The sequence below is a fragment of the Triturus cristatus genome, chromosome 7 (assembly GCF_964204655.1).
Source record: "Triturus cristatus chromosome 7, aTriCri1.1, whole genome shotgun sequence".
NCBI lineage: Eukaryota > Metazoa > Chordata > Amphibia > Caudata > Salamandridae > Triturus > Triturus cristatus.
Genome location: NC_140590.1, coordinates 1,226,869,102 through 1,226,895,706, shown reverse-complemented (window position 1 = coordinate 1,226,895,706; position 26,605 = coordinate 1,226,869,102). Strand labels below are relative to the sequence as shown.

The window sequence follows — 26,605 nt, the reverse complement described above, 5'->3', positions numbered from 1 at the left end:
ACACACAATTTGAATTCAGTCTTGATTTATTAATGGCTGACTTGATGTCATTGTACAGGCCACAACGCAGACTGCATCCCCTTTCAGCCCCGGTGCCACTAAGTCTGTTCACAGAGACACATGGACACTTTCTGGTTGGACTTTGGTGGCGACTGAGTCCATGCACTTGGGGTTGTCGTGGCCATCATGTCAGTGATACTAGCTTTGTTGTGAGAAAGATGCAGTGGCATTCCACTCCTCCATTTGCTGCTTCCGGACAGCTTCCACCCTCTGCATCATGCCCTGGAGGACACCTTCCACTGTCCTCTGTAACCCTCTGCCACATGCACCTCGTACATTGATGAGGACCCGCTCAGCTCGCGTGGCCCATCTGACTACACCACTAGTCACCGTCCTATGGCAGTGGGCCGGTGCCGGATGCAGTGCATCCGGAGCCTCTAACTCTGTGCTGGTCAGGTCCGGGACCCCTTCTTCTGAGATATTGGATGGCCTCTGAGGCGATGGCTTTAGGGTCATCAACACCATGTGTCTGTGGTCCTGCGCTGTCTGCTGCATCTGGCCTCAACTGCGGCCCACCAGGGCTCACACATCAAATCGAGACCTGAACGGCCCAGACATCTCATCACCGCAGGAGGCACACACCACCACCTCCAGGACCAACTCCAAGCACCAACTGCCAGTGTTGAAACGGTCGGACTGGCAGAATTATGGAGTTGCTCGCACCTGTCATGGATACCATCTTCTGCCTGATCCCCTGCTCAGCACTCCAGGTGCCACTAACTCAGTGCATCACGAATCATCGTCCATTACTGTTTAGGTTATGTGCTGTGGAGAGTTCACGCAGCAATGTCACCTCAGGCAGTGTGGGAGGCCTTGGACGACGATGAGGAAGATGATGCAGGTGCGACACCCCCCCACTGCAGCTGCATCAGGAATGTCCGGAAGGGACACAATCCTAGACATTTTCCTCACATGAGCATGCTCAGCTCTGGTGCCCCAAACTCAGTGCACTGCAACTCACAGACACTTCTGTTTGCTCATTGTGTGACCTCTGGACTTGCTCCGGCTACCTCTATGATGCTCCGCAGTTGTCCCTATAATGTTGGTGTTGTCTGTTTCCATATTCATAGTGTTCACTGTTGTATTTGTTGCCAGCACCAACATCTCCCTGAGGGCTGGCTTGCACTAACAACACACTCATCCAGCACAGGCATCACTGTACATGTGGTCCTGCCAATAAAGGGGCCGGGCGACATAATAACTGCGTGTGTCCCTGTGGTCTTGTTGTATGCATGAGGGCTTTACGACATTACATTGTGCTGTGTACAGTGGATGCCGACATGTCACCGCAGGCAGCGGGTTAGAGCTTGGACATGTAGCTTTGTCGTCGCCCACTCAATTTATAAGGGAAGTGGACTGGGCCGTCATAAGCAGGGCTAACGTGGGTGTGTGACTGATTTGTGCGTGCCCCTGGGCGTGGTTCTGTACTGGGAATGTGCATCTGCATGTGTCTCCATGGCAGTGTGGGTCTCCTTTGTGGGGTGCAGGTGGTCCCTGAAGGGTAATGGACACCCACGTATGTGTTCTAGTTCGCCTTCCATGGGTTCGGACCACACCCGTACCTGTTGGGCCGCCTCCTTTTAGTGTTCTGACACCTGGCATTGGGGTGGCATGTGTGGGTCGGTGAAGTCTTGTGAGCCAGCCATGCTTGCGGGTGCTTCATGCTGTGTGGTCTGTTGCAGGGGCTGGGTTCTTCTCTAAGTAGCTTGTCTGCCCTGGTCCTGGTGGTGGGTTGCGTGGGATGTCCATGGGCTGTTGTAGGGCGTTGGTTTCGAAGGTGTGGTGGTCGTCTCTGTCATCACCGATGGGTTGTCTGGTCTGACCGGCTGGAGGTGTTGTTTGTCCCTCTGCAACGTGAAGGGGAGATGCATGTTTACATTGTGTTGACAAATAATGTTGGCGCATTGTTGTTGTAGACATGCAGACTGTATGACAATGTACATTGTGACTGTTTGGGTGGTGCTGGCTATTTGAGTAGAGACAGTGGACATTTGGACTACATGACTGATGTGAGGTTGATATGAAACTCGCAGTTCTCTGCTCTGTCCAATGTGATTGGCCTGTTTCTGCGCATGGGCAGACCCAGGTGTGTCCCCTGTTCTGCAGTGAAAGGTGTTGCACTTTGTACCACATTGTCATGGGATGTGCTGTGATTGCTATGTCTGTGTGCTGCAGTGTGCCATGGGGATGGGGGACATTTCCCTGGGTCATTGTGGTTGTGCAGTGTGCTACACATCATTGTGCATGTGTGCCATTGTGCCCCCAGTCCGTGTTCGATCCTCATCCTGTTGTTGTTGTGTCAGGTCCTATCGAGCTGTGTCCGGACTCCCAACTCCTTGCACTGTCTCCACTCTAATGACTGGCCTCCATTTCCTCCAGCTCCTCCTGTGGCACAGGAGTCCCACCTCCTGTCGCCGTTGCTGCCTTCCTGTTGGCAGCGGCTTTGGGCCTGGTTTAGGTTTTCACGTCATGCCAGCACCTCTTGGCATCCTCCATTGGCCTCCTCGACACTCCGGCTGCATTCAAGATAGTCTGATTGTGGGTCAGTTGCTGGTAGTGTTCTGTCACCTCCGTGACGCTGGTCTTCTTTTCCTGCGGACTGCACCCCGTCTTCCTCTCCCTCTTCTCCTTGGCCTTCCCCGACCCCATTGTTCCTTGCTGGTGGTCTGTGAGGTTCGCGTTGGACTCTGCGCTCGGTCAGGGTGCATTCATGTTGCTACGCACTTTGCATTCTTTCTGGTGTGTTGTTTTTGTTGCATTTTCCCACCAGACATGTGGGATTTGCAGGCCTGCCGCTGGTTTTTGCGACTTTTTGTATCGCAATAGGCCTCATTGCAGCTGTTTTGGCGTTTGTGTTTCACATTTTTGTGCCGTGGCGTTGATTTTGACGCGCCCATTTGACGCGTTATCTGGTGATTATCAAATGGTACCACCGTGTTCTGAATATTTGGGTAACACGGCGTAAATTTCCCACGATGGACTGCGATGTTGGAGGTTGCGTTAAGTTACTTTTGCGATGGTTATCACACGTTCATGAGAATCTGCCCCAAAGAGTGATATGCAGCTGACACATCAAGTCACTAGGCTGCATTTCCAGGTCAAGGCAGATGTCATGCTCCCTGTCAAATCAGGAAGCATTAGCTGGAGTAGGTGTCTGAAGGCTGATTCTGCTTCTGCTTTGTCACTGTAAAGTAGCTTGGGGTAGTTGGGGTAGCAAACCTGAGAGTAAGGGGGTTTGAGTGAGGGATAAAAGCACACTGGAGAGGGCAAGAAAGTATTTGGACTCCGAAGGAAAAAGAAAACAATACATAGGGGCATATTCTAAAGCCCCTATCACCACCACAACGTCACTCTCAGTGATGTTGTTGTGGCGATAGGGGCTTAGCCCTATTCACAAGGCAGAGTTAAGCCACATTAAGTGGCTTAACGCGCTTAACGCTGCCTTGTGAATAGAGTCCACTTCACGCTGTTTTTAGTGTGAAAGGGGCATGCAGTGGGTGTTGCGGTAGGCGTTCCCCCGCAACACCCATTGAGTTTGACTCTACCGCCTATTCTCAAGGGCAGCGTAAATAGGAGGTAGCGCCAAACTTAAGAACAGGAAAAATCTGGTCTAAAGGTGGCGAAATGAAGAGAAATGCTTTATTTCTCCTCGTTTTTGCTTTTTCCATGTGTGCTGCCTTGTGCAGCACACATGGAAATAAGCAACATGCCCTGGTTTGTTTATGTACAGGAAGGTGTCCCTTCCTGCACATAAACAAACCTTTTTTTAAAATGCTGTTTTGTAACTTACATGTGTGCTGCATGAAGCAGCACACATGTAAGTTACAAAATGGCATTTAAGGTTTGTTTATGTGCAGGAAGGGACACCTTCCTGTACATAAACAAACCTTCCTGCTTGCAGACACCCTTGCACTCTGGTGCAAGGGTGTCTGCGCTGGCGCTAAGTTGTGAAACTTAGTGCCATCACAGGGGGAAACGCGAGGCTGCACCATATCCTTGAGAATAGGGTGCAGCCTCGCGTTTCCGAAGTTTCGGAGAAAGGCGTTAAGCCAAGAAGGCTAACGCCTCTCTCCGTGACTTCATAGAGAATATGGCCCATAGTTTCCTAAACTTTAGCAATGTAACAACACAAGTTAATTGGCAATGCTCCAGGGAAGGGACAGACAGGAACTGGAGAAGGCAAGCTATCCAATCTGAAGCAGGAAAATGAGAGTAACAGTAAAGACAACAAATGGTAAGCAATGGGTAGGCTACAAATCACTCTCTTTTTTTGATAAGCCAACATAATGGGAGATATTCTAAAAAATGTGTGATAATTATCGCAAAATTAGCTTAACGCAACTTTGCACATCGCAGTCTATCACGGGAAAATAACACCTTGTTAACGTTGTATTCTCAACCCAGCGGCACCATGCGATAGTCTCACGATAACTCGCCAAATGTCCGCGTTAAAATTAACGCAACACTGAAAAACTGCGAAACACGAACGTGAAAAAAGTTGCGATGCCCCAAATCGCGATACAAAAATCAGTGATAACCAGCGACAGGCCTGCAATTCCCACGCGTCATGCGGGAAAATCCACTATAAAAGCAGAAAAAAAAGACACAAATAAATAAACTGCGAAGCACCATGGATGCACCCGGACCGAGTGCACAAGACAACGCGAACCCCATAAGCCCCACAGACGACCAGCAAGGAACCTCGGGTCGGGGAAGGCCAAGGAGAAGAGAAAGAGGAAGACGCGGTTCAGTCCGCAGGATAACAGGATCATCGTTACGGAGGTGATAGACCACTACCAACAACTGTTCGTCACCTCCAACATGTTATTGGCAAAAAAGACACAAATATGGCAGACCATCTTGGACCATGTGAATGCAGTTGCAGTGTTGAGGAGGACAATGGAAGAGGTGAAGAGGTGCTGGAATGATGTGAAGGGCAAAACCAAGAAGAAACAGTACAGCCAGCAGCATTGTCTGCGGAGGGATGTTGGTTGTCCGCTGTGTTGGTACCGTCAGCCTTTGGGCAACGATGGTCAGGATGCGGAGGATGCTTGTCCTTTTGAGCCTGTAGTGGGCAGTGACATCCTCTGGTGTTAAGTCTGTGAGGCTGGTGCATTTTTTGAAGGTCTTCTGTCTTTGTCTGCGCTGCCTCTGTGGTAGTCCGGGTTGGTGGTCCGGGGGGGGGGGGGTGGCGGTGGGTGTTGTGGCCCCCTTGCGGCTCCGAGCTGCATGATCAGCAGCTCCATGGCATCTGTTGTTCTTCAGGTGTGTCTCTGAGATGGGCTTCCTTTTATGGTGCAGGTTGGTGTCCGACTTAACACCAGGTAAGAGCAGGTGTTAAATCCCTGCTGCTAATACGCTTTATTGCCTGTTTTGGGATCTTATCGCCGATCTGGCTGGTTGTTGAGAATATTGCGAAGTGGTGTTATCATGGCTTTTTGCACAGGTACGCCTACTCTGTATCTCATTAGCGTTAGTTGCTGGTGTCATCCGTGGTGATGATTTTGTGGCTGCTATCGCAGGAAAACTGGCGATATTGGCTGTTAGCACCAGCTTGTGAATAGGGTGATAAATCTATCACCATTTTGGCTGTGATAAAGTGCCTCTAACGCGGTGATAAGTCCATGAGAATATGCCCCAATGTCTTTTGCAAGTCCGGTATGTTTGATCTAAAAATGATGAGAACCTCAACTAAACTGAATGGGAATTCTCAACACAGAGGACACCTTTGATACGCTATTATCTCCCTTCCTTGTTGGATAGCATCCATTGGCTGATGTGTAACCAGTCAAAGTAAATTCACATGTACCTTCGAGTGGGAGTTTAGGGTCAGGGGTATGAGCGTTTTAGTTCCGGGTGAAAACGTACTGTTGTCTGTTATGATACGCTGCTAGATTATGACTATGGTGGAAGAATGCTGTAAAATATATCGAGATGAAAACAAATAAAAATAATTTGGCAAAAAAAAAGGTTCTTGAGAAGACATGATGTCCAGTGTATGAATGTCTATCACTGGCATGAGAAATGAAATATAAACCTTTGGGTTACTATGGGCATGACGTTTGGTTTAACCTGAAAAAAAGTAAGCATGGTAACAACCACTTGTATATTCTATCATTTCACATTACATTTTTACTTACCTGACCTTTGTACCATTCATCCCTAGGTATGGCACCAGAAAATCATGGCCTAAATATAATTTGACAAAAATATAGGGACAGATTTACGAGTTCTGGCGCATCTCTGCAAATCAGCAGGGATGCGCCAGAAAAGTTGCGACACGCAATTCCCTCCCTGCGCCACCACAAATGCGTGGCATTTACATTGCGGCGCACCGTGGCGCAAGGATAGGGCGATGCGTGTCGCATCCTGTGACGTAAGGGCGGCGCATTGCTGGAGTCGTGTCGCAAGCGCGACGCGGCTCCAGTAATGCGCAGGGATGCCCTATGCCTAACATGCTGCGTCACTTCTTACGCCTGCTTCAAGCAGGCACAGGGTTTTGACGTAGCAGGGACGTAAAAGTGACTCAGTGAAATCTTGTAGATTTCACTGCGTCACTTTTAAGAGGCGATCATGCGACGCAACGCCCACCCTGTGCCGGAACGCCCACATGAAACCTAACGCAGGTTTCATGTGTCGCAGGGCTTTACAACGTGACGCATCTCCCTAGATGCGTCATGTTGTAAATAAGGCGAAACGTGGCACCTGGTTTACGCCGCCGCTGCGTCACAGAAGTGACGCAACGCCGGCATAAATGTGGCGCATCGGGCTTGTAAATCTGCCCCATAGTGTCCTAAATATTGTTTACAAAATTGGAGTTAATAATAGAAAATGTGTACCCAATGGAGAGATATATTTGTAAATCAACTTGTGGCACTATTTATATGGCAAGAGGTATTTTTGTTATTGATATCCTGACCAACGGGCCCATCGAAGCTGGACAATCTTGATTCTGCATTTTCAGGGACGATTTTAAAACAGAAACAAAATAGACTAAGCACATGTTATAAAATGTGCTATAATCATATATTAAATTAATATAAATATAGCTGTACCTAAAGAATTACTAATGTATTGCCATGTGTTTCTTTGTACAGCTCAGTATCGTAAAATTATCATGTAAGGCATGCTGTTCTTCAAACATAGTGTCACATTTCTACACATAATCAGAAGATGCAATCACTAGGGTTAAAGGGGCACTCATTACTGAAATAAAACAAGATTATTCCATGGCACTAAACATATCTTCTCACAATCTATGTGGTCCCATTCAGCCAATTTGAACATGACAAGATGCCCCATACCATACAATAAAATAGGATTCAACTAATTTACCTGTGCCTCCAACTATTGTTGTTATCAGGTTTGCCAGATCACGGTATGTTGATTGCGTCAGTAGTCAAAATCCTGACCTAAAATTAAATACAGTCCACCTAAGACCCTGATTCCAAGTTTGTCAGAATTCAGGTGTTTTTTATCGCACCGGTTGAGTAACAATACCGTGCCTGGAGTAAATGATTTATAGAGTGAAATAAAAAGCGCCTATTATTATACACGATGTAGAAATCGCATGGCTACCTAAAAAAGGTTACTGTGGAATGACATGGGGATTCTGTTTAGAAAATAGTCCCCAAATCTCCTAGGTGAGGTGCATGCCGTTAGCATTTTCCCTGTTTACTTCCGGCGGGTTTGACATGGCAAAGTTGAATGAAGGGTCAGGTATTTAGTAGGCCTGGGCTAAATTTCCGTTCCGCTCCCGGAAATTGCGATAATTTGACATTTTCGTGTTCCGCGGAGAGCGCGAAAATGTCAAAATTTCCGCATTCCACAGCTTAGCGATAATTTGTTTCTTGCTCGCGCTGTAAAATAATACATTCTTGCGCGTGCACGATCGCCTTACCTGAATCCCCGCGTTCGCCGACAAGTTTTCCCGATCCGGTCGCGTTCTCCACGAGATGTTGGATTGTTGGTAGCCATTTGCGCTGTCTCGCGACAGTTCGCGCCCGCAGTAACGTCATGCGTCGCGCGATCACGTCTTTCTTCTCGCGATCATGCACCGCGAGAAGAGTGAAAACAAGATGGCCGCGCCCGCGAGCTACCGCATGGGTAAGTTGGCGAGTCGCGACCACGCAGAAAATACCGCAAACGGGCGGGAAAAAAACTTCCGCATCTTCGCGATATTTCCGCGTGTTTGCGGAGATTTGTAACATTTTCGCCATAATTTGCGAAAGTCGCTTTCGCAAATTCCGCCCACCCCTAGAATTTAGCGTACCTGGAAAGTACTAGATTACTACTAAATATCACCCAACTTGTAATTCCGACCCCTGTGAATATATGAATTTACAGTGAGTTTGTGAAAAACTGACCTAAATTTGTGTTCGATTTCTAATTAGCCAATAAACCATAAAACTCTGGAGGATGTCCTGTTGACGTGGCCAATACAGCTATTTAAATTGCAGTTCAAAACAAGCACGTTTGGTGCTGGGAAAAGCAGCGTAAGTCACATGCGCCTTGTATGGAAAGTCCTCAGGATTAGGGCCGGCTTTAGGGCAGTGGGACTGGTGCAGCCGCACGGGGCGCTGACCTGTGGAGGGGGTGCTGACCTCAGGGTGGGCGCTGTGTTTAGCAATAACTTATGATTGGATAGATGAGAGGCGCTTTTGTCCAGTGGTAGTGAGAGAACCTGAGGAGGCGGTCATGGGTTGTGGGATCTCCAAAAGTGATTGTTGCACCGGCCCATCTCAGGATATACTCCCTCACTAAAAGAAAACACCTGATGCCAGAGGCATCAAAAATCTTTCTTTAATCATAAGCTTCATTACCTGCCTTAGCAGCCACACCTGTTATGAAAACAAGCCTTCCAATCGCAGATAGTGTCCCCTGGTTTTTGTCACTACAGAAGGAAAAGTGGAATAGAAACATAGGGGTGCTGTTATCTACTCACACTGTTTTGTGACACATAGAGAGAAGGGGCTGCTGGTACCAAGAGGCTTGCTCAGCTCATTGAACTGAGGGGAAAATGCAATTTATTTATTTTTAGTATCTAATTGTTAAGATTAATTACACTTTAAAACCCAGTGCTTCGTCAGTCAATAAGTTCCTCTGAATTCACTCAGTACTTGGGCGTCGGTGCCAGCCTCTGTGAGGGCTCAGGGAACTAAGGGGAGTGGGAGAGTGAACTCCAGGACTGCTGGTATCGAGGCGACAGTCCCTGAAGGGACACTGCGTCCACACTCTAGTGGCCTCTGGGGACTGTCGGAAATCCGACGTATGTCCCAAAACAAAAGACAAATGTGGCCGTGCGTCGCACATTTGTGTGATCTGGGCTAGCCTTTGTTGAGTTTCAAGTTTATTTGTATTTATGTAACGGGACTCCAGCGAGGTCCACATAAAATCTCAAAATACAAACATTCAAATAAAATAAGATTCCAAATTACTATTTTATACACAGTGTACAGTGGAACTCCCCTGGCAATAGATCCCACACTCATAAGAAATAGCCAAAATTCTAAAAAGTTTCATATTAGGCAGTTTCCCAAAAAGCAGCAAGGTATTGTACCAAAAAGTACATAAAGGGATTTTTGTGCCGTTAATGCAAGATGGGCAAACAATATATTAAAATTACTTTGTATGCAACACATATACAAGAAGATCCACATATATAATACATAAAAAGGCAAAATTCCCTCTTAAGAGTCAATAACATCCTCAATAATATACAGACTAGCACATTATTAATACAGATTTAAAAAACTGTTAAAAAAGTTAAAATATTCTGTTACAAAACATCTGATTTAGGGATACGAAAAGTGACTGCAATACTGCTGGGGCTGTGGCTGTGGCTGAGAGTATAGACAACTGCAAACATATAGGCCTCAGTCAATTCTGCCCACATGATAAAAGAGAGGAGAAAACAAATAAGACATGGTTAAGATCTTGAAGTCTGTTTTGGCACAAATTACAAACTGCTGAAGAGCCAAACCTTGCTGCTAACAGGGGATTTAGTGTGAGCATACCCTGCCTCAAATGTATCCAAAAGAGTCTCACTCCATGCAGCAGGTTTAAAAAATATAGGCCTGTGCTTTACTTATTTAACTAGAATCAATAGCTGGATGGTAGCCCCTTTTTTGTATTCATGCCTCCCTATCCAGGGGAAAGCTCAAAGACGATGTGGCCTGGTTTAAACGTACTTTTAATTGCTGCAATGTCAGAGTGAAGATACAAGCGGGATCTAATTGCATCAAATCCGCTGCATCCACAAAACTTCTATAAATGAATGAGTTTTCTTATGGGCCATCTAAAATTTATTTTCTGATACAAAACTTTAATGAACCATGATCACTCTTTGCCAGGCACACGGCCTAGGGCGCTACCCCTGCGAGACCATGTACAAAAGCACTTCTCATCCCAAATTCTAACCTTAATGCCGCCGAGAGTGATGGATTAACTGAGGCCAAGATTCTAAGGACTCGGCCTTCCAAGATATTTAATAAAACCCATTTCAAAACATCAGCCATTGTCTTTTGCAACTTGTCATTGTTTTTTTTGAGTAAGGTTCATGAATTGCAAGCTTGTCGTTAGGAGGTTGAGCCCGCCTCTAAAAGCCAATATTAAACTATGAGGTGTGTGGTTTCATTCTCTTTCATTGATGCTGGTCAGGAACCTCAGTGGATTAGGTCACATGTTGGCAAGTCTAATGTGGGTTCTATGATTAAACTTTTAAATAGAAACAGAAAACATCACCTTTTTTGTTGCATCAATTCATGGAGATGGCAAAAACAGACAAAAAGTTTTTCAATAAGCTCACAGTTCACTAAACCTTCTGGGCCAATTGCTGTGCATTCTGACAGCATCAAAAGTGTAAAGACTGTGTGAAGTGCATTTATCATAGCTGGCACTGCGTCATTCTAATCCCCCGCTGCCCCAATTAGCAACACCCCTCACTACCATTGAGAATGAAGCATGGTCCGGTTTGTTCTAAATGTGGGTTGAGCTACAACTGTTTCCCAAAAATAAACACTCTTATTGAGAACTGTTGATGGAGCACTGAGTCCTAAAATGTAATCTTAGTCAAGTCATCAAAGATTTTTCCCCATTGGTCATAGTTGGACCTGGCCCTTTTTGCAGGGTTATCCCCAAACCTTTTGTCTTCTTCCTTCTATTTTTCATGACCTGTTTGTGCTGACTATAGGACCCCAGGCACTTTACCACGGCTAACCAGTGCTAAAGCGCATATGCTCTCTGTGTAAATTGTGTTTATGATTGGTTATCCATGATTGAAATATTTGATTTACTGGTAAGCCTCCAGTTAAGTGCATTGTGTTTGCCCAGAGCCCATAGTTTATAGTTTGTTAAGTGCCAGAATCCCCCCCGGAGGGGTATCTCAGTGCTGGAAGTCAGACTAGCAGGCTAGCAGAATTAGTTGCCAAAACTTTCGGTTTTAAGAAGTTTCCTAAAAGGAAAGAGGTCCGCACGCTTATGTGGGTGCGGGAGTAACTGGTTCCAAAACTGGGAGGGCCAAATAGGAGTAGGCTCTACCCCCAGTGTGAGACTTTCTGAAATGTGGAATAGTAAGAAGGGATTTCTCCCCAGAGCATAAGGACCTGCTCGGCTGATACTGGATACGTTTTTCAGGTTAAATAACTGGGTCCTTTGCCATGTAAAGCTTTGTGAACTATACAGCAGATCTTAAAATTGATTCTCTTCCATATAGCAAGCCATTGAAGTAGGTGTAGAAGGTGAAGAGAAGCCGTTAGGGCTGGTGCTTTCAGGACCAGATGAGCAGCTGTGTTCTGAAGCACCTGAAGTGTATTCAATAATGATTCATTAGCTGTAGCCAAAAGTGCCGGAGACTCAGCATATGAAAGCAGGTGCCAGTGGTTGCCACTACCTCATCCTTCATAGAGAGAGGCTGATCACCCAAATGTTAACCACAGTCTTAGGAGTAGGAGGAGTACCCAAATCTAAGGGCCACCACTCTAAAGACCAGAGTGATTATGCACTGCCAAAAAGCATAATCTCTGTCTTACTCGCATTCAGCTGGAGACAATTTTTCATCATCCATAAGGAAATTTCTCTTATACCTTCCAAGAAGCGGGATTTGGTGAATTCACTACTGTTGTTAAAAGAATGAACAAGTTGGGTATATTCTGCATATGAGATGGGAATAAAACCGAATTCTCTGATGATCTTAGCTGAGTGTCCACATACACATTAAACAATGTAGAGCTAAGACACAAGCCATGTGGTACTCCCTTGGTAACCACAGTGATACGAGAGCAGCGGGGACCAAAATTAATGGTCTGCGTGCATTGGGTTAAAAAGCTAATGAACCATTGTAGCGCTCTTCCGTAAATCCATATCTTCTCTAGTCTCTGAAGCAGTGTGCAGTGTGACACTGTGTCTAAAGCTGATGATAAATCCAGAAACATCAGAAACACTGCCTGGTTGTTATCAAGGGAATATCCGATGTAATCAATTACTGCTATCAATGCTGATTCATTACTGTACATAGGTCTAAAGCCAGGCTGAAGAGAGCCCAGGCAACCTATACACTCTATATAGTCTGTGAGCATTTTGTTAATGTAGCTTTCTAATAGTTTGCTCATCAGAGGAAGAATGGGGAATGGGTCGATAGCTTGACAGATCAGATGAAGGAAAATTCACCTTTTTATGAATGGGAATTACCTGTGAAAATTTCCACTCTAATGAGAGTTGACCTTCACTCAGTGATACATTTAGTATTGGGCAGATGGATGGGGCCAGCTGAGAGGATAGCAACAAAAAAAATCCTGGCTGGCACAACATCAAGAGTCAACCCAGATTTGGCTAATTTCAACATTCCTTCCATGGTGTCTACCTGAAAGGGAGTGAAACTTTCTAAAGGATGGGCAAGGTCCATAATCGCTGGGATATGAGTGAATGATGATTCTTCCTGGATATCACTGGCTCCCGCGAATTTATCATAAATTAACTTTATATTTTCTTTAAAATGGTTAGCGATAGCATCACATAATCCTTGGGAGTGAAGGGTGGTGTCAGTTCTGGTGATAGGATTGGTAAACGTTTTAAGAACTTTATAGAGTTCTTTGGAGGAGTTCCCTGCTGGACTAAGTAGAAGAGTGGTGTGGGCTTTCTGAGCTTTATTTATATTCTTATGATACAGCGCTAAAGCACTATGGAAGCTTCGTTCTCATTCAGGTTTTGAGAGATTCTCCTCTGTTTCTTTAGTTGTTTACAAGTTGACTTCTCCTGACACAATTCTGTAGAGTATCAGGTCTCATGCTGTCTCTGCATACCTTTGTGTTGTTTTAAAGGAGCAAGGATGTCAATAGTGGATTTTAGAGTGTTATGGATCCACGCACACAAGGCACTCCACAAAACCGGCCCAGCCTATCTCAACAGCCGACTCTCCTTCTACGTACCCAACTGGAAACTCCGCTCCGACGACCATGCCCTGGCCACAGTCCCACGCATCCAGAGAACTACTTCTGGAGGCAGATCCTTCTCCCATCGCGCCGCCAGGACCTGGAATACCCTCCCCTTCTACCTGCGACAAACCGAAGACCTGCTGACCTTCAGGAGACAACTCAAGATCTGGCTCTTCGATCAATAGAAGCAGCACCCCCCCACCCCCCAGCGCCTTTCGAACCCTCACAGGTATGTAGTGCGCTTTACAAGTTATGTGATTGATTGATTGATGGACGTCGTCTAATCCTAAATTAATATCTCCAGACTCCCCTATCATAGGAGTCCTAAACTCTTTCTTAAAGGAGTCCAGAGTAATTCTGTTCCACTGTCACCTAAGACTATAAACTGACTTATTCAGAGGAATGTCCATATGAGCTCCAGTGATCAGAAAATCGATCAAGGAATGGTCCAACCACATTATCGGGCAGGAGGCCTCTGTGTGTACATGTGGGGAGTTGGTTAGAATGAGATCCAGTGTGTGGCCCACGGAATGGGTGGGACCAGCGTTAGACAGATCAGAGAGGAACTGAGCAGTTTCCATATTAGTACTGTTTTAACTATGTATATTAAAGTCACCAAGTAAAAAAAATGTTTGGAGGAAATAGAATGTATAGTTATCAGTTCCCTCAGTTTAATGGTGAAATCACAAAGATCTTCTGTGGGGCGATACACAAGGGTGCTTTTTCAGCAGTCATGTGAAGAAAATTCAATTAAAAAAATTACAGATCTCTATCTTATCCTCCAAACAACTATCAATTAAAGAAACCTTCAGACACTCTTTATAAATGATGGCAATGCCACTGCCCATTCTATCCTCCCTATATATCCTTAAAATGCGATAATTATCAGGGAGAGCCAAAGTGAGGAGGCAGGTTTCAGTCATGTCTCGGTGAGAAATCCTAGATCTTGGGTCTCTAAATTAAGCATGTCCCATATTTCAGCAGCATCCTTGGGTAGAGATCTCACATTACTCAGAAAACAATTCCAAGCATGTGCAGGGTTGAGGGGGAGGAATAGGAGAAGGGGAAGGGGGCTTATCTAAGACTAGCTTCAAGTCCACCCTAAGAGGAGAGGACTGAAAATCTTCCTCCTGTAATCCATTGAATCTCTGATAGAAACAATATAAGCAGGAGAATAGGCCATAAGGCCTGGGGAAGGAATCATCTGTGTTGCATGTGTTAACAGTGTCTACAGTCCCCCCAAGGAATCTAGGTCCTATGTGTTCCTCTCTTGAATAGGAGCATCTAGAAAGTATAGAAATACCTGGGACCAAAGATACAGGGGTCATGGCTCCTGGCGATGGCTGGGCGTGGACAGGCGCAGACAGGCTTGCCTTTGGCATCCTCGCTGCGAGCGTCCGCTGCGCGTCCGCAAAGCCATGCAGTTTAAGTAGGGCCGAGCAGACAGCTGGACCACTAACTCCTGCAACCCAACTCCACAACCAGAAGTGGGTGTTTGCTCATTCGCGCTCTCTCTACCTAAATGGAGAACTCCGCAGTGGAACAGAGAGCGAGTGAGAAGCAGAGACCAGAACGTAGGCGATAATTAATTTAAAAGTGGTTTTGAACAAGAGTTCAAGTACTGGAGTGCAGATAAGCAGGTGATATGTAGGAGTAACATACAACTTCCTAAAAGTGGAAGTGCAACAAGTCAAGGAAACACAAGTAAACATTCATAAAACAGGCAAAACTCAGTAAAAAAGCAAAATAAAACCGCTACTGGCCTGAGCGACCAATCAGGCTAGTAGGCATGCAGCACTGGTTGTGCCACCCACATGAGTAGCCCTGCAAACATGTCTCAGGTCAGCCTCTGCAATGTCTGTGAGTCCATTTTAAACTGCAATGTTGACCTGGTAAGTGCATCACGTTGCTTGGCCTAAACCTTCTCTTTTACTACATATAAGACACCCCTGAGGTAGGACCATGGCAGTCCCATGAGCAGGGTGCAGTGTATTTAAAAGGTAGGACATGTACTGGTGTGTTTTACATGTCCTGACAGTGAAAAACTGCCAATTGGACTATCTCTCCCATAGGTTAATTGGATCTGCCTTGTAACATCTTACATGTGTGACTTTCAATGGGGAAGAGATAGAGATTTGGAGTTTGGGCTCCCTCAACTCAGAATTTAAAAATATATCTTTTAGTGAAGTTGTTTTTCAAATTGTGTGTTTGAAAATGCCACTTTTAGAAAGTGAGCATTTTCTTGCTTTTCCATCCTGTGCCTCTGCCTGCCTGTAGAATCTGCGTCTGGTTTAGACTGGCAGTTGGGTTGTTTGTGCATTCACTCCAGACAGTGACACAAAGTGAGCTAAGGTGTGCCCTGCATATCCTGATTGTCCATCACCAGGCTGATATGCTTTACTGAGCTAGAGTGGAGGGATGATTTGTCACCTGAATAGGGCTGTGGATGTCCTCTCACAATGCCGTCTCCACCTCCCTTTAGTGTGTCTGGAGCCAGGACAGGGCAAGGCAGGATCTGTGCACTACAAAGGCTATCCTTTTAAGTATGCCTACTTCAAAAGCTAAAAGTGGTATAAGTATTGGACCTATAACCCCACATTTTTAGAACACGTCAAGAAGAGATTCTGCTGAGAGGAAGAGATGGAGAAGCTGTAGTAGAGGAACTGCCACTCTGCTTGTTGCTGTGTTGTGCTGGCCTGCTGCTTACTGCTTCTGTCTTGGGCAGAGGAAGGACTGGACTGTAATTTCTATTGTGCTTATCAAGATTCTCCAAGGGCTTGTGTGTCCTTGCCTACTGTTGGAAATCTCAAGGCCTTCAAAGACTTCACCTGCAGTCCTTGGACTCCTCTGCTGGGAGTTCTGACCTGCCAAGTGATGCCAGTTCCAGCTCTGGGTCCTTAAAGGTTACTTTGCTGCAGAAAGAGAAGAAGACCCAAGCAGCGACCCTCCACACCTGTTTTTCCTGCTGCAAGCTTTCCATGCGGTTGAAATACCAATGCATCGGCATGCTGTGGCCGAAAGATCAACATAACGCCTGCTCTCAGATGGGAGAATCGACGCTGCGCCAGTTTGCGTGGCTCCAAGTTGGCCACAGCCTGAGTCCTGAGCACCATGTCACCGACGTCCGAGACACCCACTTCAACTTCGATGCAGGCCTGGCTGAAAAACCATTGCATCCCGAACTGCGGCCGAATGATCGGCTGGGAGCATCGACCCCAGGGCATCTGGATTTTCCATGCATTGCACCTGCGCACCAAGTTTCCATGGCATTCCCCCACAGAAAGGAACCACTTTCTGAAATCGATGCATCGCTTCTCCTCACAGTAAGGAATTGACGGAACACTTCTCCTGCATGCAGCAGAACTGATGCCTCCATTCCCCTGGGACTCATGAATCAATGCATTGCTGTGTTTTCCAAAGCTTCTCTCTTTTGCAGCTTTTTTCATCTTGGATTTTGACGCATCAAAGGTAGTCTATGAGCAGAATTGCTTAAACCTTTAAAAAATGTTATCTTGAGTTCTGTATGTTGGAGTTTTGTCATATTGGTCTTGTTTGGTTTAAATAAAGAGTGTTTATTTTTCTAAACTGGTGCTGTGTATATCTGTAGTGTTTTTACTGTTTTACTGTATGTGTTTTGTACAAACGCTTTACACATTGCCTCTGAGATAAGCCTGTCTGCTCCTGCCAAACTACCAAGGAGGTGAGCAGGAGCTATCTTGGATGTGTAAATCTTTTGGTTTTTTGGTCTGCCAATCAATCCCGTCTATATGCAAACAAAAAAGAAATTTAATGAATCCAACAATACAAATGGTAGGATAAGGATGAACAAAATGACATATCGAATTGCAATTATCACAATTGTATGAACACAAATTGAAGGTGTTCCATAACGAAACTTAGAAAAGGGAAGTTTCTCTTTTCTAAACGTAAATCATAAATAGGGTCATCTATTAAGGGTCTCTAAATTGAGAGTACAGAGGAAGATAGTGTCAGCATCATCAGACCTCAGTAAAGTCCAAAAATAACAGGAAATAAGTGTTCCGCATACAGCTTCACACTTACAAGAATAGGGCTAGCAGAGAGTTCTGCGCCTCTCTAAATCTAATGAGAATCTGCTCTGCCTTCAGCTGTGTGAACACCAATATAAAAAAACAAAGAGGTTCAGGAACGTTCTTATCTCCCTCACACCACTAGGAACCAATCAGAATACTACTTGAGTGCATTTGCAGCATGGCTTCAGGTTCATACCACATTGGTTCTCAACCTTAAACAACTTGCCATCCTGGTACATGAAGAATAGAAGGCTTCTTTCAACCATTCTTTCTCCAGAGTCACTGCAGAGTTTCTCTCAGGTCGCTCTATCCGCCATTCATTACAGACAATAAACCTTTTTGTAGCTAACTTAAATCATTCTATCAGCCATTTATTACAGACAATAAACCTTATTTGTAGCTAACTTAAATCATGATAATGAACCTGCAAAGAACCGGCTGGTGAAGCAAAAAGCATGTCAGCTGAGAGCTTTAGTAAGGCAAACTTTAGTTAAGCATTTAACCCCTTCAGCGCGGCGCGGATTTCCGCGCCGCGCTGAAGGTTCTGTGCGCGGCCGGGGCCATGACGGAGCGGTTCCGTCATGCGCACAGCGCAACCGACGTGCATGACGGAACCGCTCCGTCATGCGCGTCGAATGGGTTAATGTGCACTTCGAATACATGGTTATACATGCACACAAGTAACTTTGAAATAACTGAAATAATGAGTGCATGATTTTAGAAGCATATATCTCTTGAAGTGTAAATGCAAAACATGAATAAAGAAATATATGTCTTCATTTTTAAACTAAACATATGTGCACACATGTATCTAAATCTCTAGTTCCAACAGTGAATACATTTTAGTAATGTGTTTAAATGTCTTACACACTGTAGAAAAGATAAAGCACATAGTGAATATAATTTCAGGGGAAAGTATATCATTGCATTTCTGTGACTTGTAAGGTTGCAGCCAAATTACGCTGCTTCACTGTAGCTTGTAATCCTTCCTTATGACTGGATTGCCGGGGCATAGCTTGGTCAGTAAAATTAGGGGGTGTGAGCTTCTTATGTCCCAACAATCACAATGGCCTATTACATTATTTGAGAATCACAGCATGAGGAGGCTTATGGGGCAGAGGGAAGGGATAACAGTGTGGATTGTTAGGGGTGCTTAAAAGACAATATGCTGTAAAATTACAGTTTTCAGAACTAAAAAAAGAGAGGAGAGAGAGTGTATGGTAATATATTTGCTTGTATGTGCATATAGAAATCCTAGGTTAAATCCAACCACCACCTCACCATCCCTAACTGAAAGAACCTGTACCCAGCTATTATCTAGAGAATTAATTTATTAAGGGGTGTAATACCCCAAACGCCCTCCCCTGAAGTTACGCCCCAGCTGGATCAACAGTATTTAGCAGGAAAAACATGACCACCTCCTCAACCCAGAAACAGGTTCTTTCCAGTGGTGCACGGAAAGTTGACCCTCCCTCCAACATCATTTATATTGATAAAATACAGAAATGAATTAAGGTGAAATGCCTCTTCCCCCATTTCATCGCCCTGGTGCCACTGCACCTACTGAACTGTTGATAGCTCCATACCTGGTTCAGCCTAATTTGATATACAGTGTGAGCTTCCTCACACTGCTGTGAAGGACGTCAGTTTCCAATTTTGTTTTTCATCAACTTGGGCAGCTTGATCTTGTTTTAAGCTACTGATGGTCTTACAGAGTGTTTTGACTTTGTGCACTTTCTTTCTTTTCCAGGGATTCTTGGAATGGCCTCTGCACAAGGTGAGATGGTTAATAATACATGTTTTTTTCAAGATCTTTTTGTCCATAGTGTCAGTTTGCTTGATTGTTGATCCATAACCACCAAGCCTTGTATCAGGATTTGTGTGCAGGCCTAGGCTTCAACCCAGCACTAGTTGATAAATTGATAACAATGAATGTGGGTAACTGGAAGATTTTGTGTGATAATGTTTTCATTATCTTTGTGTTAAGGGTTTCACAAGTGTCCTAGCAGACACATGACTATAGGTACGCCGAGTTCCTTTACAAGGATTTGGAACTTCAGGGTGACTTGCAATGCCTTTGGTGGATATATATTGTGCTGCTTACAATGCATGGTTCTACCAACACCCTTTCATCCTCTTTTAAACCTTTGATCTCTTATCCATTCTGATAAAAGCTATGTTTTTGGCTGTAGTATTATAAAATACAAGTGGAAGAATAAGCCCACCAATATGGAGCATATAATTTGCCATATACATATATTTGCAACATTGTTCCGTAATTTGCTGTGCAAATTCGAATGTGTAATAATATGCAAATATGTTAGTTTTGCAATGTTAAGTCATATTAAATTGGTTATAAATCCAACCATTGAACTCACATATTGCAGTAAATAAAGTAAAATTAGATTTTCTTGTTGAAAATCAAAGTGAAATGAAGGACTACGGTCGTTTTTAGATTAAAGGATTGTTATAGTCTGTCTACTCAAGGAACTGCTTTTTACATAAACTTGAAAGCTTTGGTTAAACTTAATGTGGGTTCAGAACTAAACTGCAATAAAAGATTGCAGTATTAGTTGTGACTCCATGTTCTTATTGTAGATGAGTAGTGATGTCAAAACCAGACTGCAGTACAAACATAAGAGTCAGCTTTTAAAACAGGGATTGCAGACTTCTATACTATGACAAGCATTACTGAAGCACTGAGAGAGTGTTCCTACAATGGTGTGCACTAAAGTAGCACATGCATCAAATGCATGGTCTGGACGGCAACGCTTTGACTTTGGCTCACTTTGCTATGCTTAGATTTTTTTTTTCCGATCTGGCTACAGACAGATTGGCTGTCGGGAAGTATTTATGTTGTCAATCATTCGAAAACTACAATAAGAATTACAGAGAGTAGGTGGGGTTTAGGTTGCCCCTCCTCCTTCAGTCATTGGCTTTCGTGCCTTTTTATGGTTTGCCATTGCTTGCAAACCTGAAGAACAAGTCAGTGGCATTTTCAAGAATGATCACATTGTTCCAATTGATGGTGGAGAATCAAGTAGCCCTTTTTTTAGATTACAAATGTCACATGAGTTTAGCTTTCGACTGAGAGTAAGTATGTGCTCTTTGTTGTAATTAAATTTACTTTTTTTATTGCTAATCTATAGCTTTTTAGTTTAGGAAGTGAGTGCTGTTTTCATGCCCTAGCTTTCCATAAAGATCCTGTGCACATTTGTTCATTTATTTGTCTTATTTTGCAATCATGATATCACCTTCATGGAAATGTTGCTTTTTGGTTCCCAAAGTAAATTGTGCGGGCAAGTAGGCTTTCTTAAAGACGCCACGAAAATTCTGGCATTTTGCCAAATGTATCTGCTATGCATTATTTTGCTCTGTATGTCTTTTAAATCCACCACTTACAATATAAACTCAATCTTCTGACCCATTTTCATATTTCTCTTATTTGAGGGCACAGCTTAACTTCAAAGATGCAGTCTGTTCACAAAGAGTGTCCCACTCCCTCTATCCATATTGTTTTAGTCCAAGTTTTTCTGAATTTTGGAGTTTTCTAACTAGAACAATGGGGTGCCACACACAAAGTTGCCCAACGTTTACCAAAAGTATTTAAGGAAATATCTGTGAGTGCTCGATAATTCTGGAGAGAAACACTTGTTTTTTGGGAATCTACCCCTATGAATCGCAGCACCTGCTGTGACAAGAGAAGTGACAGCGGACTTGCGCATAAAAGGAGAAATGTATGTAGTTGCGAAACCGCTGCCGTCCCCACTGTGACTGCTCAGAGAAACAAAGCAAGAGATCATTTGATATGTGCAGGGGTGGCCTTAGGCATGTGCAAGCTGTGCACCTGCACAGGGCCGCCAAACCCCAGGGGCCGCCACGAGGAATCGGATACAATACATATTCGTGACGGCCCCTGGCAGGGATTTGGCGGCCCCCTCTTCCGGGGCCCCCTACCTACGCTCCCTGCACAGGGCCACCATGAGCCTAGAGCCGCCCCTGATATGTGACTCGATGGAGGCAGCAGAAAATTGAGCGAGAGAGGGGGTCACCCCTGCCGCGAATGGAGCATTTGAAGTACAGGGTCGGCGGACACAGAGCGGACAAACGCACGGCCATAGTAAGTGTTCCTCCTTCTTCACATAACATTCAAATTTGCACTCCAATGGCGAGGATTTTTGTCATAATTCTGGGAAATATTTTCAACCAGAACATGAGTGGTCTTGTACGATACAAGTCAAGGATGTTCAGTGATTCCCAACGCAGGCAAACTGCAGAAAGTGTTTTCGGAACTGCGTTCTGGAACCCAAGAAAAGGACAAGGTGACAACAGAAATCATACGACCTTCCCCGAGAGTTTCAAAGGACGTTTTCAGAAACGAACATATGAAAAGGAGTCCACTTCACTACACAAATACTTGATGTTGACAGAGTACCTGATCCTATGCTGGTACAAGAATGGGAAGATATCACCACAGTATCAGCAAAGAGAATGGTCAGGATATTGATCAAACATGCGATTAGTGACAAAGCAAAACTGCTGGAGTTAATTAAGAAAATAGATGTATCAATTGCAAACGAAGCGAATGAAAACTAGGCTGATATCTTATGAAAACACAATTAAGCAACACAAACAGAAAATTCACATGGCATCAGAGGGACTATGAAATGAGACGTATCTTAACTTTTGCAAAAAACCTCTAAGGGCATCATTAGGATGGCAGGCAGGCTTTGTCCGCCCGCCATCCTGACGGAAAACGGGACTGCCCGCCATATGTGCGGCGGTCCCGTGGGGGAGATTAGGATGCGCCCGCCACACTGGCGGGCGCATCACGCATTTTTAACAATGCAGCGGGCGGTGCTTTCAGCAGCACCCGCCACAATAGTAAAAATGCATGTTGTGCATTTTTATGCACAAAGTGGCAGGCACCGCGAGGTGCCTGCCGCATTGTGCATGCAAACCCCCACCCCCCCAACTTCCTGGGGGCCCGCAACGGGCTCCCAATTGTGAATTCCTCATGCCTTTCAAGGCTGCTCTCTGCCTGCATACTAATATGGATGGAAGTGTCTAGGAGACACCGCCACCATATTAAACCCTTTTCCGCCCGGTCGACTCGTGGACCGGGTGGAAAAGCGGCAGATGGTCTTCCCGTCTGCCACGGTATCCCCCGCCATACTGATATGACGGGGGTAATTGGCATGGGGGCGGTGTAGTATGGCGGGTGGATCGCCACCACCGTTTGGGCGAGGTAAGTACTCGGTGCAGTTGGAATATTAAATTGGACCCAAAGTGACTGACCAGCACCTGCTTTGAGGTGAGTACCTGGTGGAGTTGGAGTTGGAATGTTAATCCGAACCCCCGAGTCACGGACCTGCACCTGTCCTAAGGTTATTATCTGACAGAGTTGGAATATTAATTTGGAGCCCTAGTCACTGACAACACCTGCTTTGAGGCAAGTAGCTGGTGGAGTTGGAATATTAATTTGGATTCCCACGTCACTGTGCACCACTTGCCCTGAGGTAAGTACATGGCAGAGTTGTAATGGTAATTTTCATCTTGTAGTTTCTTTTCATTTTTTTAGCATCCAATATTAATATTAGTAGACTTTTTAGTAGTTAATTTGTATAGTAGTAGCTTGTTAAGGGACTTCTTCAGGCTCTTTGACATAGAATCAAGTTATTTTTTTGGTTTGAAAACTGAAAGATTGAAAATAAATTGTAAAATGAATTCAGATTTTCTTTTGTTTTTTAAACATATTCATTGCCTAGAAATAAGTAAATAGCAGAATAGGATTTTTTTTATGGACCTCCACCTACCCACGAAGGTTAGTACCTGGCTGATTTGAAATATTATTTTGGACTCCAGAGTCATTGACCAACACCTGCCCAGAAGTAATTACCCAGCGGAGTTGGAATATTAAATTAGACCTGAAGTCTCTGACCAGCACTTGCCCTGAGGTAAGTACCCGGCGGAATTGGAATATTAAATTGTTCCCAAGGTCACTGACCAGCACCTGCTTTGATGTAAGTACCTGGTGGAGTAGGAATGTTTATTTGGACCTCAAGTCACTGACAGCACATGCTTTGAGTTAAGTGCCCGGCGGAGTTGGGATATTAAATTGGACCCCAAGTCTCTGAGAACACCTGCCCTGAGGTAAGTATCTGGTGGAGTTGGACCATTATTTTGGACCTTTAAGACACTGTCCAGCACCTGCCCTGTGGTAATTTACTGGTGGAACATAAATAGTAATTCTGTCTCCCAATTCACTGTCCAGCCCATCCCAACAGTTATGTACTAAATTGATATTAGTTTTGTTTTTTTACTGATTTTAAAATAGCGTTGTGTTTATTTGTAAAACATTTTTTACATTTATATAAGAATATTCTACTTACATTGCATTAATATAAAAAAGGAAGGCAGGGGTTGATTATGCACAAATACATTTTTTTCAAATTCTGGAAAAAAATTAATATTTAAAATATTTATTTTTTGTCGCTGCTTTCTACTGTGGTCGAAATAGTGACATTGATTTCAAATTTACCATTTAAAGCCACTAGATGGCAGTGTTCGCTAAGTTATGCGCATTGTGCAGAGCAGTTGGTAATGAAACGTGTGTTCAGTTTGATAACTTACACTGCTGGCAGCAAAAAAGGGGTGAGTGTGGGGACAATTAGCAGACCTTACTGAGGCACTTAATAAAACATTTTTTAGGTCCTTTTGGAAGTTAGTGGCTGAAGGCACACACATCGACAATCACTTGGAAGTTGTTGTCCATCCCGATTAATGGGTAATCCACTTCACATCACTGCATAAAATGGAGGAACAAGGAGGACAGATTGAGGGGTCACAAGAGTCTGTGACTGATCTAATACCCACTGAATTTTCTACCTATGTAACAAGTGAGGTTCGTCCACTAAGGGACTCCCCTTGCTTCACCCTAAGCGAAAGCCCTGGCGCGTGGACTGTATGGTATACCAGGTGATCTGTTTCTATCTAAACCTGAAGTCTGGATCCCTTACCTTAATCAACTAGACACCATCAACATGGGAGGTAGCAAAATACCACCATCATGGCAGGGTGCTACTATTATTCCATTATCACATTGATGGTGTACTGATTGGACGCTGCGGAGGAGTCACGCTACTGCCGCTTGCTCGATCTCTCACTCACCTGCAGATCGCTGCGGCCCGTTTTCGCTCTCCTGCCCTCCGCTAGCCTCCCGCTACTTCACGGCTGCTGCTGCCGCCATCACTGGGCTTCATTCCGTCCGGGAATACCCTGTCTGCCTGCACTGCTCAGATCGGATTGATCCGCATTCCCGCTCTCCCGCCTTCCGCTGGGTCCGTCTGGGTCTCGCTGGGCCCACCACAGACCCGGACGGTGTGCATTGCTCACACGGGGGGCATCAGCGGATTTTACCGGTGGATTTATCGGGCAGCACCTGGACTGCTGGGACTGCTGCTGGGACTGCTGGGATTGCTGCTGAGACTGCTGGCAGTTGAGGGCGGCCGAGGACCGTTGGCTGCGGAGGACAGCTGAAGAGACACAAAAGGTGAGAGGTGGAAGGGGAAAGACTGCTAACACGAGCTGGGGGCCCCCGACGGTCAGCGTCATTTCCCTACTGCCCCTGCTGCCCCGCCTGGTTTTCTTCCTGTTTGGGACTGTTTGGGATTGATTGCATTGACTGGTTTGGCTGGCTGGGCTTGGCATGGCCTCGGTTTGGAGAGACAAGCCCAAGGAGGGGGTCTGCGCATGCACGTCCTATGCCTGTCCTGTGCTGTGTCCCTCGCACCTGCCCTCCCCTGTGAACTGTGCCACCATCAACAGCTGTCAGCACCAAACACACCAAAACGTCTCTGAGGCGCTGATACACTGAAGCATTCAAACCTTGAGGTATCAACAGCAAATTCAGTTAATGCAGAGGAAATATAGAGGAAACATAGAAACATAGAGGACGGGAGGCCAACTAGAGCCAACTAGAGCCTTTACCCTAGGGCACCGAGAGACTCTTGTAGCTCAAAGAAGCATCTTCTTCCTGATAATATCCTTCAATTCCGTAAAACTCCGCACAATACACACTTAAACTCACAAAGAAGAGCAGCAAGATGCGGTCAGGGAGAGAAAGGTGATCACTTTTTACTGTCCTCCCAAATAGGAAAAAAAAGAGCAAAATTCTGGGCGAGTCTGGTAAAGGTTTAACCTTGACGGGACCGCTTACTTCTAACTCCCCTCGGGCACATAATACATTGGTGGCAATCGAAGGAGTAACACCAGTAAAGATTACCAATTCCAGCTTTCAGCCTAAAATATATACAAAATTTTCTTTTTTAAGGGATGCTGGGGGCATACTAAATAGCAACAGCTCTGAGCTAAAAGGGCTTCCATCACCATTACACCCAGTAGTCATACCCCTAACAGATATAGCACCACCACCACCATCGCTACCGATACCTTCACCTGCTCTATCAAATAAAGCTCAACACCTTAAGCAAGCGAAGGACAGACCGGTCAAAAGACGTTGAATACTACAATATTGCTGCAGCCCCAGAGCAGTTAGTACAAGAACCTGCAAAAGAGAAAAAGGCTGAATAGCGACAGGAGGTAAGAAACGAGGACCTGGCCACAAGTATTGACACTGGGGGTGGTCTTGAAGGCATGAAAGTACAGAGCCCACGGGCAATCACGCCAACCCTATCACTTATTAGTGAGCAGGGAGACAAAGAGGGAGGTGATCACCTAGAAATCAAATCCTCCAGCAATCAGGACAAGTGGAATATTCCGCTAGAGCCAAAAATCCTGATTGCCCCTAACCTAAACTTAAACTCAAACTCAGGCCTAACCGCATACCGGCTAGAGGGCCTACAGAATTTGCAGAGTCAAAAGGTTACCAAAAAGGGCGAACACCATCCCCACATCCTCCCTAAGCAAATATCGCTCCAAGCTAACATTGAAACAGCAGAGCATCAGTCGGCGTATACGGAGTAAGGAAAACCAAGAAAAATGCTTAATCCCACTAGGTCTCCAACAGAGGGGGCTCACTGATCAAATACACACAAAGAAAAG

General features: G+C 45.0%; 1 protein-coding gene across 1 annotated transcript in view; it reads left to right on the top strand.

Annotated features, from left to right (window-relative positions):
• The window catches only part of LOC146811664 (serine protease 33-like), a 254,445-nt gene that overhangs the window by 16,523 nt on the left and 211,317 nt on the right, over positions 1-26,605 (top strand). The window contains exon 2 of the mRNA XM_085618638.1: positions 19,293-19,319. Within this exon, the coding sequence (XP_085474764.1) occupies positions 19,293-19,319 (27 nt within the window). The remainder of the gene's footprint in view (positions 1-19,292; positions 19,320-26,605) is intronic.